Source organism: Penicillium daleae, assembly GCF_028827525.1.
Source record: "Penicillium daleae strain IBT 16125 chromosome Unknown utg000008l_segment0_segment0, whole genome shotgun sequence".
Lineage (NCBI taxonomy): Eukaryota > Fungi > Ascomycota > Eurotiomycetes > Eurotiales > Aspergillaceae > Penicillium > Penicillium daleae.
Window position 1 is genome coordinate 5,912,620 of NW_026623156.1, and position 14,920 is coordinate 5,927,539.

General features: G+C 53.3%; 8 protein-coding genes across 8 annotated transcripts; 5 read left to right on the forward strand and 3 right to left on the reverse strand.

The window, feature by feature from the left end:
• Positions 1 to 289: 289 nt before the first annotated feature.
• On the forward strand, positions 290 to 2,146 carry N7458_010620 (pseudouridine synthase DEG1; the record flags this gene model as incomplete). Its single annotated transcript, XM_056914002.1, has 1 exon — positions 290 to 2,146. One exon carries the CDS (start codon positions 290 to 292, stop codon positions 2,144 to 2,146), a length of 1,857 nt encoding a protein of 618 aa, XP_056762851.1.
• Positions 2,147 to 2,311: 165 nt separating this feature from the next.
• Positions 2,312 to 3,044, reverse strand: N7458_010621 (PIG-H family GPI synthesis protein; the record flags this gene model as incomplete). The annotated part of the gene is made up of 3 exons (XM_056914003.1): positions 2,312 to 2,389; positions 2,447 to 2,649; positions 2,708 to 3,044. The coding sequence occupies 3 exons, from the start codon at positions 3,042 to 3,044 to the stop codon at positions 2,312 to 2,314; spliced, it is 618 nt and encodes a 205-aa protein (XP_056762852.1).
• A 276-nt stretch (positions 3,045 to 3,320) lies between these two features.
• N7458_010622 (ubiquitin-like protein HUB1) lies at positions 3,321 to 4,037 on the forward strand (the record flags this gene model as incomplete). The annotated part of the gene is made up of 3 exons (XM_056914004.1): positions 3,321 to 3,753; positions 3,815 to 3,953; positions 4,016 to 4,037. The coding sequence occupies 3 exons, from the start codon at positions 3,321 to 3,323 to the stop codon at positions 4,035 to 4,037; spliced, it is 594 nt and encodes a 197-aa protein (XP_056762853.1).
• An 837-nt stretch (positions 4,038 to 4,874) lies between these two features.
• N7458_010623 (ribose phosphate diphosphokinase subunit PRS5) lies at positions 4,875 to 6,313 on the forward strand (the record flags this gene model as incomplete). The annotated part of the gene is made up of 3 exons (XM_056914005.1): positions 4,875 to 5,798; positions 5,863 to 6,186; positions 6,257 to 6,313. The coding sequence occupies 3 exons, from the start codon at positions 4,875 to 4,877 to the stop codon at positions 6,311 to 6,313; spliced, it is 1,305 nt and encodes a 434-aa protein (XP_056762854.1).
• A 1,085-nt stretch (positions 6,314 to 7,398) lies between these two features.
• Positions 7,399 to 8,657, reverse strand: N7458_010624 (H(+)-transporting V0 sector ATPase subunit d; the record flags this gene model as incomplete). Its single annotated transcript, XM_056914006.1, has 4 exons — positions 7,399 to 7,482; positions 7,540 to 8,426; positions 8,485 to 8,573; positions 8,626 to 8,657. 4 exons carry the CDS (start codon positions 8,655 to 8,657, stop codon positions 7,399 to 7,401), a joined length of 1,092 nt encoding a protein of 363 aa, XP_056762855.1.
• A 296-nt stretch (positions 8,658 to 8,953) lies between these two features.
• On the forward strand, positions 8,954 to 10,854 carry nop58 (RNA-processing protein NOP58; the record flags this gene model as incomplete). The annotated part of the gene is made up of 4 exons (XM_056914007.1): positions 8,954 to 9,078; positions 9,204 to 9,282; positions 9,323 to 9,365; positions 9,422 to 10,854. The coding sequence occupies 4 exons, from the start codon at positions 8,954 to 8,956 to the stop codon at positions 10,852 to 10,854; spliced, it is 1,680 nt and encodes a 559-aa protein (XP_056762856.1).
• Positions 10,855 to 11,334: 480 nt separating this feature from the next.
• Positions 11,335 to 12,258, forward strand: N7458_010626 (uncharacterized protein; the record flags this gene model as incomplete). Its single annotated transcript, XM_056914008.1, has 3 exons — positions 11,335 to 11,340; positions 11,391 to 11,543; positions 11,722 to 12,258. 3 exons carry the CDS (start codon positions 11,335 to 11,337, stop codon positions 12,256 to 12,258), a joined length of 696 nt encoding a protein of 231 aa, XP_056762857.1.
• Positions 12,259 to 12,756: 498 nt separating this feature from the next.
• Positions 12,757 to 14,677, reverse strand: N7458_010627 (glycosyltransferase domain-containing protein; the record flags this gene model as incomplete). The annotated part of the gene is made up of 2 exons (XM_056914009.1): positions 12,757 to 14,403; positions 14,513 to 14,677. The coding sequence occupies 2 exons, from the start codon at positions 14,675 to 14,677 to the stop codon at positions 12,757 to 12,759; spliced, it is 1,812 nt and encodes a 603-aa protein (XP_056762858.1).
• Between the last annotated feature and the right edge of the window lie 243 nt (positions 14,678 to 14,920).

The window sequence follows — 14,920 nt, forward strand, 5'->3', positions numbered from 1 at the left end:
GTCGAATACAGCTTTGATTAGAATATACGAGGACCTGCTAGCATCTATGACATTACATTACAGAATATATTACTTCAAATACACAATACTCCGCGGACTTTAGTTTTCTGAATTTCTGCCCTCTTCAGACTAACTCGCCCAAACACGGGGTGGGCCGATTTCACAATCACTTTCCAGTGGTATGTGGAGACCACCATCAAGGTCCATTCTACTGAATCTGCTTCGAAGCCACGCCTCCAAACCGCAAGCGCGATTCCTGAGCGACCACCGCTCACTCAATCCAACAACCATGGCGGGCACCAGCAATGAGGAGAGCCCCGACTACAGCACCTGGAGTAATTCCAGCCTGATTGAGCGCATCACGGAACTTGAGCGCCAGCTGCACTCGCAGACCACGCAGTATACGGCACCAACCCCCGTGCTCGGCGAAGCCATACCCCGCGCACCGATTGCTACGGATGTGAGCGAACCTGCGATTCCTCTTGCTGATACACTCGCCAGCTCCTCGTCCTCGAAGAAGAAGCGTCTGCACTCTCCAGATGGCGGCGATATCTGTCATGCACCTGGGCGGTCGCGCCCTCATAAGGAGGAGCGTGGGTTTGATCCGTCGAAATATCAAACGCGGTTCATTGCGCTCAAGTTCGCCTACTTGGGTCAGCGGTACAATGGCCTGGAACATACCAATGGGAATACCACACCGCTGCCTACGATTGAGGAGACTCTATGGAAGGCGCTGCGTCGGACAAGATTGATTCTTCCGCAGACCTCGTCTCCCGCAGACGAGCCGGACGATGCCCATCCCAGAGAGCAGCGGCCCTACTCCATTCATTGGGATGGGTGTGATTACTCGAAAGCCGGAAGAACTGATCGCGGTGTGAGTGCTTTTGGACAGGTCGTTGGTCTCAGAGTTCGTAGCGCGAGGCCACAGCCGAAACCCAAGGCTGCGACTGAGCAGGAGGGTCTACAAGATGGTGATGCCATGCAGGTCGAAGAACCGTCTGCAGATTCGGACTGGGACGATATCGCGGATGAGATTGCCTATATACAAGTTCTGAATAGGGTGCTCCCCGAGGACATTCGAGTTCTCGCTTGGTGCCCTCACCCTCCCGAGGGATTCGATGCCCGATTCTCCTGCCGTGAGCGCCGTTATCGGTACTTCTTCACTCAGCCGGCGTTCTCCCCCACACCCGGCGCCTTTGGCTTTGAGAACCGCGCAGGAACCGGCAAGGGCGAGCGCACCAAATACCGCGAGGGCTGGCTGGACATTGACGCAATGCGCGAAGCCGCCAAACACTTCGAGGGTACACACGACTTCCGGAACTTTTGCAAACTCGATACAAGCAAGCAGATTGAGAACTTTGAGCGCATCATCTACCATTCTGACATCCAACTCGTGAACCCGAAAACCAACCCTCTGGGATATGTCGGCCAACCTGGATTCCAGATCACAGAGGACTTTGAAGCAGATGTGGACATGTTGTCTTCGCAAAAGCCCGAGCCTACCACTCCTCAGGTATACTCCTTCAACTTGTATGGATCTGCCTTTTTGTGGCACCAGGTGCGCCACATGGTGGCCATCCTCTTCTTAGTCGGTCAAGGACTCGAGTCTCCGTCCATTGTTCCAGAGCTGTTGGATATTATCAAAAATCCTCGGAAGCCATCATATGAGATGGCCTCCGATGCGCCACTAGTCCTGTGGGACACTATCTTCCCAGATGAGAGCACAGGTAGCCGAGATGATGCTCTAGATTGGGTTTATGCGGGCGATCCACGCCTCAACAAGAGCCGCAGTGCTAAGGGTGATAGCAAGTACGGCTTGAACGGTGCTGTCGAGAGCCTGTGGACAGTCTGGAGACAGCGCAAAATGGACGAGATCTTGGCTGGAGCACTGCTAGACTTGGTCGTCAGTCAAGGTGACCACAGCATGGTGACAAAGATGGACGGCAAGCAGGGAACTGGCAAGAAGCAGAGCAGAGGCGCCAAGATCTGGTTGGGAGGAGACGATGCTCGCACAGGTGGAAGATATGTACCCGTTCTGCAAAAATCGAAAACGGAATCTGTGGATGTCCGGAATGCCAAGTGGCTCGCGGCTAAGCAGCGTAAAGACGCCATCAAGGCCGCGGCGGTGCAGAAAGACGAGGTTTAAAAATGCATGTATATACTCACTTGTGAAGCAATGTATACTTTCAAGAGCCTAAAGTTGACAGAACTTTGAGCCTTCTGATGGAAAGTTGGTCTTCGCAGTAGATCCTCCAAGTAAATCTCCATTGTCTCTTTCGAATCAAAGATATGAGATATGACTCTCGGCGCCTCATGACTTCGCATCGTAAAGACAGCGGCGAGAGCCTCTCCACACTTCCTCCAAAATTTCTCGTTTGGGCAGCATTTTCTGGAATTGGTCAACTCACGCCCTAACAGAACGTATGCCAGCCAGGGGGCAACTTACAGGAAAGACCACCAAGACACCGGGCTCCCCCTCCACAATGACGGCCAGATAAAACCGGACCTCGAATCCTTTGAAGGCCTCGTGGATCACAATGTCCTGAATCTGCGTCGTAGGAATAAATCGTGTCGCAGCTGTAGAGAGATAGGTAGAGGAGGATGTGGAAGTCTGGATTCCAAAGCCACGAATGACCAGAAGCGATTCCTCTGCCTGACTGTCAGAACGAGTACGAGAAATATCCACACCTTTGTAGGCCAATCTTACCAGTGTAGCCCCTCTTGAAGACTCCGTATAACACCAAGGCGCTGACGACAGCAATCACCCAGGGGTTGTATGAGTCCACCTTGCGGCAGACATGCGATCCGAGAGTGCTTGACCATACATCTTCCCATGAAATGATAAACAAGCTTCCCTTGTCGAAGAAATGGCGTCGTAGCCGTGTGATCCCTACTACGATCACACAGCAAAAGAGCAATGCTCGCAGCAGGATCTGAAGACCAAAGAGGATCTTCGCGGGGGAACTGGATCGCCGCGTCGCATTCGAAACGGTAAAGCTGACGGTCGTCGGCGTAGGCCGCTGGACTGTAAGACGGCACGGCATGGTCGACGTGCGGGGGTTCTATGGGCTTCGAATCTAAGCCCGAAAGCCCTGACGATTCAATGAAAGCTATAAATTGAACACTGCCCGTAGTTGGCACAAACCGCGGAAGAAGCTCACCCCCGAACAAAACACACGCTAGTCCCCTTTTAGGCTTTTGGGTTTGCCCAGCATCTGCAACGCCCCAGTCACGTGTCACCAGCTGCAAGCCTCCGTTGACACTGGGGCTGGCCTATCGGGCACCAAAACCTTCCTTTCCCCTCTCTCAACCTCGCCAGAATGGGTGACCGCGATCGAAGCCGGTCTCCTCGCCGGCGTGACAGCGGCGACCGAGACCGACCGAAAAAGACGAGTGGCTTCCGCTGGAAGGAAAAGAGGCGCGACGACGAATCCCGCGGCGATGACCGCCGACTAGATCGTGGCTACAGAGACCGGAGCGACCGCCCTCGATCACCTCGGAGGGATCGTGATGGAGATCGACCTGGAGACCGATACAGAGACGGCGACCGCGAACGTGAGCGTGAGCGTGAGCCTCGACGACGTGACGACCGCGACGCTCCTCGAGAAGACCGCGAGAAAAAGGTGGAAAAGAAGGAGAAGAAAGAGAAGAAGCCCGTTGTACCGCAGTCGTCTGAGCCCATGATTGTGGTTCATGTGAATGACCGTCTGGGTACCAAAGCTGCGATTCCTTGCTTAGCTTCGGATCCGATCAGTGAGTGTCTGCATCTTTTGGAAGTCACCCACCATGCATACTAATCCAACCGCTTCTACAGAGCTCTTCAAGGCTCAAGTAGCTGCCCGGATTGGTCGCGAGCCCCACGAGATCCTCCTGAAGCGCCAAGGCGAACGTCCGTTCAAGGACCAGTTGACATTGGAGGACTATGGAGTGAGCAACGGAGTACAGCTTGACCTGTGAGCCTTCACGTTTACCCCCGTTCTCTGCCCTACCATGCTTGATGCTGACTGCTTTACAGGGAGGTTGGAACTGGCGATTAAGAGGAACCCATTGCATTGCCCATATGAATTCAGGATGTTCGGCGGGACAGTTCGGCGTTATCAAAATTCCACGGATCTAGGTCATAGGAGCGTTACGATGCTTTTTGTTTTCTCTGCGTCTCTTGTCTCATCTTTCCTTTTTTTCTTTCTCTCTTTCCTTTTGTTTTCTCCCATTGGTCTATGAGCCCTATGGGTCTATGGATAGGGTCGACATATACAGTATGGACCTATCCTTCCGGATCATGATCATATACCTCCTCTCTCCAACGAATGATGACTCAGCCGAAGTCTTCCACCAATTAGGGTTCCTAGCGAGACGTAGGTATCTCTCCAGAGTTCGCTTACCATTGCTGCATTGCTGCATTGCTGCATTCCCGCGGCCGTTTCTCCTGCGGGGCTAAAGCTGCCCGCTTGCACCGATGCCGCAGGTGGGCTGCCTGATTCTGGCCTGAGGCATCAGCCGGCAGCCAACCCGAGGCCGAACCGGCGGTCCACTCCAAAGAGGCTTTTTTTTGATCGCGGGACCTCACATGGGCAGTTTCTTTTTTCCTCTAAATGCCCATTTGCCTGATCGAAAGCACCCTGACTTTCTCGAGTCCTCCGCGATGAAGTGATCGCTTTTACTCTCCACTCTTCCACAGTTCTCCTTTCGCCTTCCTCCAGCTGCTCTTTCTTGCGTCGAGCATATCCTGCCGGCCCCAGTTTTTCCGTCCCCTCCGCAAGATTCCTCGCCCTCCTCCACCCGATCCAGCGCTTCCCCCTCCGATCTCTTCTTTTTGAGGATCTCCATAGCTCTCGCTAGCCATCATTCCGTCGGAATCACTCAAGTCGAACGCTATGGTTCGCAACATCGTCGTCATCGGGGGTAACTCCCACCCCCAGTTGACTCGGACCATTTGCGGTGTGCTTGGCATTCCTCCGGCGGACGTCCTGCTCTCCAAGTTCGCCGTCGGTGAGACCCGAGTCGAGATTCAGGAGTCCGTTCGTGAAAAAGACGTCTATATCATCCAGTCTGGTGGCGGCAAGGTCAACGACCACTTGTTGGAGCTTCTGATCACCATCTCCGCCTGCAAAACGGCCTCGGCCCGACGAGTCACTGCCGTCCTTCCTCTATTCCCCTACTCTCGCCAAAGTGATATCCCCTACGACAAGGCCGGAGCTCCCCTGGTCAAGTCTTCCGTGCGGGACCGTCCCAGCAATGGCTACACTTTTGAGAGCACTCCCCCCACACCCGGTCCTGGCGTGAAGAGTGAGGGTCTGGGCCTCATAAACGGCATGGAAAACTTTCAAAAGAGCCTTGCCAAGGCCCAGATTGAAGAGAGCAATGGCAGTCCGGTAAAACGGCGCCCCGCGAACGGGCTTCCGCGGAGTGACACTGCTGACTCTCTCAAGTCTTTGACCGCCAACGGCGTGCCCGAAGATTCCTCCAGCAACGCTTCCAACTCGTCCAAGATCAACTCTTTCCAGCCGCGACCAGGCTACAAGCAGTGGGTTGCGCAGGCAGGCACCCTGGTGGCAGACCTGCTCACCTGCGCTGGCGCGGATCACATCATCACCATGGATCTGCACGACCCGCAGTACCAGGGCTACTTTGATATCCCTGTGGACAACCTTTACGGACGTCCTCTGCTGAAGAGCTATATTCAGCGCAACATCCCCGACTACAAGCAGGCCGTTGTAGTCAGTCCCGATGCGGGTGGTGCCAAGCGCGCCACGGCCATTGCCGACTCCATGGGTATGGAGTTTGCTCTCATCCACAAGGTATGGAATGGGTCACTAGTGGCTCCCGTTTGCTAGGGGGGCATTCATCTAACCATATTTCCAGGAGCGCCGCCCTACAAAAATCACAGACCGCCAGAATGCCACCATGATGCTGGTCGGCGACGTCCGCGACCGGACAGCTATTCTTATTGACGATCTAGCGGACACCTCCAACACCATTACTCGGGCGGCCAAGCTTCTGAAGAAGGAAGGTGCTTCCAAGGTGTATGCTCTCGTCACCCACGGCATCCTGAGCGGCGATGCTATTGAGCGCATCAACGCCAGCGCCCTCGACAAGGTGGTGGTGACCAACAGCGTGGACCAGAGTGTGCACCTGCGCCGCTGCCCCAAGCTCGAGGTCCTGGAGGTCGGCCACGTTTTCGCTGAGGTGAGTCAGATACGTCGAAATTGTGCGGATGACGCCACTTGCATTTACTGACCGCTCAAACTCTATGTAGGCCATCCGCCGCGTCCACCACGGTGAAAGCATCAGCGTTCTGTTCCAGTATGATTGAGTTCTTCCTGTCTTGCCTGGGAGGAACTGGAAACAGATCGACTGAAAACTGAAAAAAAAAATTTACTGGCTTCATCTTTGACATCAAGCTGGCATGCTCTGAATGATTTTCTTTGGATCTATGGGCGTTGTTGTTGACCCAGAGTCACCTTTCTATTCATTGACTACCACAATTTTGTTATTTTTCTACAACATAGAAACCTCGGTCCCAGTAGACTCGGTGCTTCGGAGCGTGTTCTTGTATCACTGTGCTTCATGTTGCTCTCTCTCTCTCGTCCGGTCGCTGGGACAAGGGCTGGCTGCTTTCTATTCGAGTGATTGATTGCTTGAACTAGCTTTGTCTAGGGCTGCCTGCTTTATCTGTACATACACTACCTAGCTGAAGGATTGACAAGACACTTTTGATTTCTGTCATTTTATGTTGCTTTGCGTGTCTTGAAAAGACGATCATTTCCTCGCTCCATAGCTGGAATAACATACTGTGCAGAACGAGCGCAGGAATGTAGAAGCCTGCTGCTTAAGGAGAAGTAGCTGTAGCGTATAAGCAAGGGAGTTCTGTCGGCATTGCATACCTAGACAACAAACCTAAGGTTCTCGTGCTTGAGCACCCTAAGAAAGAAGAACGGTACAGTATATTTATTGAACATTTGAGCGGGCAGCAAACAGACTCTTACCGTCGAGAATTTTGAGAAACATCATATCTCGGATCTAGATTCTTGGGAACCCGCCTAGCTAAAGAGATTAAGGAAGATTTTGCTAGCTTCTCGGGACTGGGGGAGCCTAGCAATGATTGAACTGGTAACTGGGAGATAACTCATCTAGTTGATGATTTCTGCTCTTCTATTTCATAAAACAGATGACAGGAAAGTTGCCCAACGCCTTAGAAACACAAAAAGCCAAGAAAGCCGAAACCAAATGTGGCCATTGTCCTGGCCGAGGAATGTGATGCGCTGACTTTAATACTGAGAAAAGAAACGAACTTGGGTACTCGATACAAGGAAATCGGCTGCCCGCAGAAAAAGCAAATACACACAGCCATGGAAAGGGTAAGTACAGTAGGAACAAAGGTCATAAGATTTCCGGGCTTTAGAACACGGAGATGAAGTTGCCAATTCTCTCCTTCTGGTTCTGGGCAATGCACTCCGAAATCCAGGTCACGTTGCGGATTTCCTAGTAATCGTCAGCTTTGAAGCCCCGTAAACATGATTGTCTGGATAGATGGCTTACCTGCTCCTTAAGCTTCATCCACGCGTATACCACCGCTGGGGTAAACTGTCGGGTGAACACAAATTTGGACATCTCCATCTCCTTCTGGTAGAAGAGATCCTCCAGACTCTTGCCATCAGCAGGACCTCCACCCATACCACCAAGGCCGCCGCCGCCTTGGCTCAGGCCCACGGCGTCAAAGAAGCTCTTGTAATCGGAGACAGCACTAACAGCCAAGGCCACACCCTCGACATCCTCGGCACGAGAGAGCATCAAGCTGCCCTCCGGGTACAGGTTGCCGAATTCGGGGTATAGTTTCCTCCGCTCCTGCTTTGAGAGCTCGGTGCCGAAGGAGTTGAGGGTAATGTTGATAGCGCGGCGGTCAGCCTCAAATTGCAAGATCTCTGACATGATTTCTTGTGTAGGGCCAGAGAAGTCCGGGTGGGTTTGCACAAAGTTGTGGAAGTCCTCCAGGTAGTTCTTGTAAAGAGTGTTGCGCACGATCTCGATATTCAATTCATCCAGATCCTGGTGGCTCAGGCTGCCCTTGAAGTATGGGGCGAGTGGAGTTTCAATCAGCACCGAGTTATACAGCTCCTCGATGTTGGTTGCGACACACAGCACGGGCAGAGTCTCGAACCAACCGAGCGGGTGGCATCGCTCCAGGAGCTCCCGTGTGTCTCGCTCGTGCAGGGTACCGGTAATCAGGAGTGCGATGTTGTCGATCATGTAGCCGTAGGTGAGGTACTCGAGAAACTTGGCAGTTGAACCGACGGACTGTGCGACAAGGTATCGGAATTCAGAGACCAGCTTGTCGGTCATCTTGCCTGCGAGGGCGGAGGTGGGGGGGTTGGGGGGGAGAGAGGCAAGGAAATCGCCGTAGGCTGGGCCTAGCTGCAGCTTCACATCTATGATTATACTTGTTAGAACCAGCAGTCTATGGCCGAGGAAAAGGAATATATGTACCGTCAATGGTTTCGCATTGTGTCAAGTTGGAGTAGTTCTGGCCAGTTAGAAGGCTGTTCCGATAACCTCGGACAATGCCCTCGACGAATCTGGCCAGAGATCAGTATCATAAAAGTCCCCAATATCGGCGTATTCACTTACCCGCCATTCACATTGAAGAAGAGACCCTCCATGATGCGTGGAGTGGGACGATGATTTTGGGGAGGAACATCTGTAGCTCCCTCGACGCCGTATGCTGGCGGGTCTTACATAAGCCACAGCCACAGCCACAAGGTGTGGCTTGCGCTTTTGCACTTTTTTCTTCCGTGCAAAATTTCTAGATTTCTCCTCAACGGTGAATTGCGTCCACGGTCCACAAACCCCCCCCCCCCCCTCCTCTCGTCTTTCTTTTTTAATTTCTACCTGGGCCCCCTCGTCTTTTAGTTGAATTACCTGTTTACACAAAGCCCGCTCGCCGTGGCCGCCCACCATGTCGCTTTTCATCCTTACCGAAACCAGCGCAGGTTACGCCCTGCTGAAGTCCAAGGACAAGAAGCTCTTCAAGCGGGAGTCTCTCCCCGAGGATGCTAACACTGCCGAGGGCATCTCTAACCTGTATGTTCAATTACTACCCTAGCGAAAGCAAAATGCCCACCTGAGCGAGCAAGAAGCCCCGCGCAGCCGGCGCAAAAATTTTTGGTTGTAGTTGACAGCCGTACTGACTCTTTTTTCGCGTGTAGCTTCAAGTTGAAGAACTTCAAGAAGTTCGACAGCGCTGCTACCGCTGTGGAGGAGGCTGCGTCCATCATTGAGGGCAAGGTCACTCCCCCTTCTGACCGAGGTCCTGAAGGACCTCAAGGACGAGAAGAAGGCTTCTCTGGCCGTTGCCGACGTCAAGCTTGGTAGGCACCGCTGATCAACCCGTAAATGGGTATCTGCTGACTTCAATCGCTATTAGGAAATGCGATTAGCAAGGTGCCTGGACTCTCCCTCGAGCTCATTGCCGACTCATCCACCGCCGATGCCTTCCGTGCCATTCGTGAGAACTTGATCACCATCATTCCCGGCCTTGCTCCCAGTGATATGTCTGCCATGTCCCTTGGTCTGTCCCACTCTCTCGCCCGCCACAAGCTCAAGTTCTCCCCCGATAAGATCGACACTATGATCGTCCAGGCCATCGGTCTGCTGGATGACCTCGACAAGGAGCTCAACACCTACGCCATGCGTGTGAAGGAGTGGTACGGCTGGCACTTCCCCGAGCTGGCTAAGATCCTGAACGACAACATTGCCTACTCCAAGCTTGTCCTGAAGATGGGCATGCGCACCAACTGGGAGACCACTGACCTCGCCGAGATTCTGCCCGAGGAGATTGAGGGTGCCGTCAAGACTGCTGCTGATCGCTCCATGGGTACTGAGATCAGCGAGGAGGATCTTGAGAACATCCAGGCTCTTGCCACTCAGGTTGTTGAGTTTTCTGACTACCGCCAGCGTCTTGCCAGCTATCTCTCCTCCCGTATGAACGCGATTGCTCCCAACTTGACTGCCCTGGTTGGTGATCTCGTTGGTGCCCGCCTCATTGCCCACGCTGGTAGCTTGACCAGCCTTTCCAAGAGCCCCGCCAGTACCATTCAGATTCTGGGTGCCGAGAAAGCGCTCTTCCGTGCCCTCAAGACTAAGCACGACACTCCCAAGTATGGTCTGATCTACCACGCTTCTCTGATCGGCCAGGCTACCGGCCGCAACAAGGGCAAGATGGCCCGTATCCTCGCCGCCAAGGCCTCCCTTGGTATCCGTGTGGATGCTCTGGCTGAGTGGGATGAGGATGTCACTGAGGAGGAGAAGGCTGCTCTTGGTACCGAGGCTCGCTTCAACTTGGAGCGCAAGCTTGCTGCCATGGAGGGCAAGCCCATCAAACCCCGCGGTGTTAACATTGCCCCCAACGGCGCTGCTCAGCCCCAGAAGTTCGATCTGAAGGAGGCCCGCAAGTACAACCCCGATGCCGATGCCCTGGCCGACGAGGTTGAGGAGCCCACATCTGCCAAGAAGTCCAAGAAGGACAAGAAGAAGAAGCTGGTCGAGGACGTTGATGAGGATGAGGATATGGAGGATGCTGACTCCGATGATGAGCCCCAAGCCAATGGCACTGAGGACTCTGAGCTCGAGAAGCTCGCCGCCAAGGCTGGTCTCAGTGTCAAGCGATACCAGCGCAAGTTGGAGCGGGGTGAGATCACTTTCGATGATGCCGGCAACCCAACGGCAGTCAGCAAGAAAGATCTGAAGAAGGCCAAGAAGGAGGCCAAGAAGGCCGACAAGGAGGATGGCAAGAAGCGCAAGCGTGATGACGGTGATGACAGCGAGAAAAAGAAGAAGAAGAAGAGCAAGGGCGAGTAAGTTGCTTCATTTTGGTTCAAAAGTTTCGTGCAATGTGATGGATGGCTTTCGCGAATCTGTATGATATCACTTTTTTTGTTTCGCGGCCTTGCTCGCTACACGCATGTTTGGGGGCATTTCGAGGTTGATTTATCTGTTTCTTTGTTTTATTGGCGCACCCGGTGCTTTATGGTACAAGGCAGTACAGTTTTACAGCTGAATAATCTGTTCATACTTCAAATCTTGAATCATTTGTAGACTTTCGTCTGATGTAGTTTGCGTTTACCATGAACGACCTGCTGTATACCTCGAGGATAATGAAAGACCGCCAAGGACACCGCTTTCATCTGCCTGTCATCCCACTCCAGCCATCATCCAAATAGACCGCCTTTCCAACCGCCCATTCCTGCAGCACTCGATTTTGCCGGCACAATAAGCTTTTTTCTATCACTACTACTCTCATCTCCACCTCTCACAGCTCTGATCTGACCACGCAACACCATGAAGGTAAGAGAAATATTCCAATTCAATTGAGCATCACTGACCTCCTTGCAAAGATCCTTGACCCCCAAGCTGCAGTCCTCAGCAACGTTGAGGTACTGGCCTACCTGACAGCCAACCCACCCCGCCGCCCTCCAAGTCGTCCTCCAAACGCGCGACAATGGGTACCAAGTCCAGATCTAAGAGACCACAATACAGTCGTTAAAGAGGTGAGTGTTCACTATTTGAATCTTGAGTTATATACATGATTTCCTCGACCTCTATCCCAGCATGTCCCTCCAAAGAGCCCATCGCAAAGACATGGCTACAAGCCCACATATCCTCTCCCCACATCACAAGAGAAAAGCAACACCAAAGAACAATATCCGCTAACAACAATCTTCCCAGTTCCACAACTACGTAACCCGCATCTCCCCCCACCTCCTCAAATACCCCCGCTACACCGACCGCCCCAGCTCCTCCCACTCCCAAACCCAAGCAGCCATGACGCGAACCATGCGCGCAAACGCCCCAACCGCCGACCCCGAGCCCACCTCCCTCCCCCACCCCTCCCAAACCGAACCAACACCCATGGACCGCGCAATCCGCGACCTAGTACTTAAACTCCGACCCTACGGCCTGACGAAAGCCGAGGTCCTGACTATCATTAATCTGGGCATTGGGTTGTCAGCGGGTGAATCGGAGGACCAGGTTGGTGAGGCGAATGGTCAGGGTGTTATGGATCTGGATGAGGTTCCTGCTGTGAATGGGGAGGGGGAGGGGAGGAAGGGAGGAGGGGGAGGGGGAGGAGGGGAGGCTGATTATGGAGCGTTGGCGCTGTTTGATGCTGTTATTGAGGAGCGGGAGTATCGGATTTCGAATGAGGATCTTGTTGCTATTTTGGGGATTATTCGGGAGACGTTGACGGAACATTATAGGGGGTGAGTTGGGTGTTGAGGGGAGATGGTACTGTACTAGTTGAAGTGTGATTGTTGATTTTGATATCCCGAGGCTTAGTGCCTCAACGCCATTGGGTCGACCGGGAAGAATGTGTTTACGGATTTTTTTGGAGCTTGCAGCTTTTATTCAGTTATATGTACAACATGTAGAAAATAGCATTAGTATCTATCTATGGTACAACCCAAATGATTAACCGGAACTCCATGATGAGTAAAGTAGCCAAGATCCCGGCCACAATGCCATGGTCCTGGTGTAAATCAACAACAGTGGTATCGAGCAAAAAAGTGCAGAGGTTCTGCTAGCAGTGGGAGCTTGGACTGGCAAATCCAAAGCTTGAGATTCAACGAGGGAGGAGGCACGAAAAGCCTTGCAAAAAGCACACCTTCAATGCAGCGTTCAACAACAGATTAACCGAGACGATTCACGTCTCTAGAGAAATCCTTCCTCCTCCTTTCTTTCCCCTTGATCAAGTCTCCAAACTGGTTATAAAACCGGCTCATCTGGATCGCCATTCAATTCTTCCTCCTCCTTTTCTTTCCCCTTGACCAAGTTTCCAAACTGGTTATAAACCGGCTCATCTGGATCGCCATTCTCCTTGGCCCACGGACCAAGATCATCATCGAACAAGTCTCGCTCCTGGCCCTCACAGACTTGAGAGAGGGTAACCCAATTCTCGTCGTCTGTCCAGAGTCCGCCACGTCCACCACGCATGTCCCACCAATCCTGACCACCCAGGAGCGCAGACTGCGCGGCATCGAAGCCGTGCGAGGAGCGGACGTATCGCCGGAGCAAAGCACGGGCCCATGGGAAGAACCACATCTTCTCCCACCATACGTTGCGCAACTTTGGGTCCCCGTTGAGGTGGGCCAGGACCGGGACGGAGGGGGAGTAAGGGTTTGTCATGAGAGGGATGTTACTCCACGAGTGCTCTTCCGGGTTTGGAAGCTTGTCCAGGGTGGCGTTGTATTCTGGTAAGGTGGTTTGTTCTTTAGCGAAGCGGGTCTGGTTGAAGGGGTTTGGCAGGGCTGCAATGTCTTCTGGTAGAAGAAGACGGTGTTCTCGTGGAACGCCGAACTGGCCTTGGAGGAGGGAGGTTTTGGTGATATTGTTGAACTTGATCCACTCGACGTCGTTACGCGAGAGGATCTGGTTGAAGAAGAGCTGGGACTCGTAATCCACACCAATACCGTACTCATAGCGGTGACCAGATTCGAGACGGACACTGATTCCGTCAATATTGACTGCGTCGGATATGCCTAGCATGCCGTAGACCCATTCCTTGACCCCATTCACAGTACGAAGCCGTTCTAGCTCTCTGACGACTTCCTGTCGTCCGAAGATCTGGGTCAGAGCCTGGTAGTCGCTATGGTTCCGTTCCATCACACGGAGAACTTCATCATGAATGAGTCTCAGATCAGCGGCCTGGCCAATCACAGCGCCGGGATTCAACCATCGAGGACGATTCAAATGGCCATCCGGGTGGACATCAGTCTTCCATCCATACGCATCTGGTGGTAGAGTGGACTCTGGTACAGACACGCAACCAGGCTCGCTGTTCAAGGCACTGTAGCAAAGCTTGCTGGCCCCGAACAGAACCCGCTGGGTGTACTTTTGCACCAGATCGGGGGGAGCCCCATTGGGCTTTTCTACCACTGCATAGCCATACTTCTTCTGAAGCTTCTGGTTGTTCTTCCGCAAGAGGTCCTGGAACCGTTCCACCAAGACTCGCGGAGGCAGCTGGAAGAAAACATCCTGGGCGTCGACAACCAAAACGAAATCCTGGTCCTTGACTATCCGGCTATTTTTGAGATAATCTCGCACGCGAGTGATCTGTTCCACTGCACGCTCGAACTCGGTCGCCCCAGGCTTTTCATGGCCATAGCCGATCAACGTTGGAGGCGGATATCCCAGTATCATTGCGGACGTCATCGTCCGGCAGGCGCCGCGGGAGCCCCTCGTGGTCGGAACGAGGACATGGAGGTGGGGGTTGGTCTTGTCCAGATCGTGGGGGAGAGTATCGTTCACGGAGACATCTGACTTTCGAGGAAGAGCGACCTGCGCATCTTCGGGGCGTTCAGGGAATGGGGGACGCGATGGGAACTTAGCCCAGAAGTCTGGCGCGGGTTGTTGCTAGATATCAGACGATTGTTAGCACTCGCGCCAGCCTTTCGGCCCAGCATGCTCCGATGGGGGCATGTCCCATTCCACAGCCCCGTTGAGGGAAGAGATCACCACATACCCGAGACGAGGATATCATCCATAGCAGTAGCAAAAACGAGAGTACAGAAAAGGCAATTGCCTTTGTCCTATGTGTTCGTGGTCGATAATGGGCGGCCTGCCATAATAGCGTAGCGGACGGTTTGGCCTCGTCGAACTGCGAGAACGGTGTGCTAGACGACGCCATCCTGACGGAGATACACTCAGATGCGAGTGAGAGGGGACAAATTCAACATTGCGCGCAGCAGCCCGCAGCATGTAATGTTGCGAATGACGGGCGGGCCGTTTTCAGATGGACTTGAACTGGGAAGGCCACGCGGGAAGTACGCAATCGACAATTCGACGGTTTGACGTGACGTGGAGAGAGGGACTCGGTGATCGGCGCGCCTTTCCCGCTTCCGGCACGAGTGGCTCAACCAAGCATTATGAC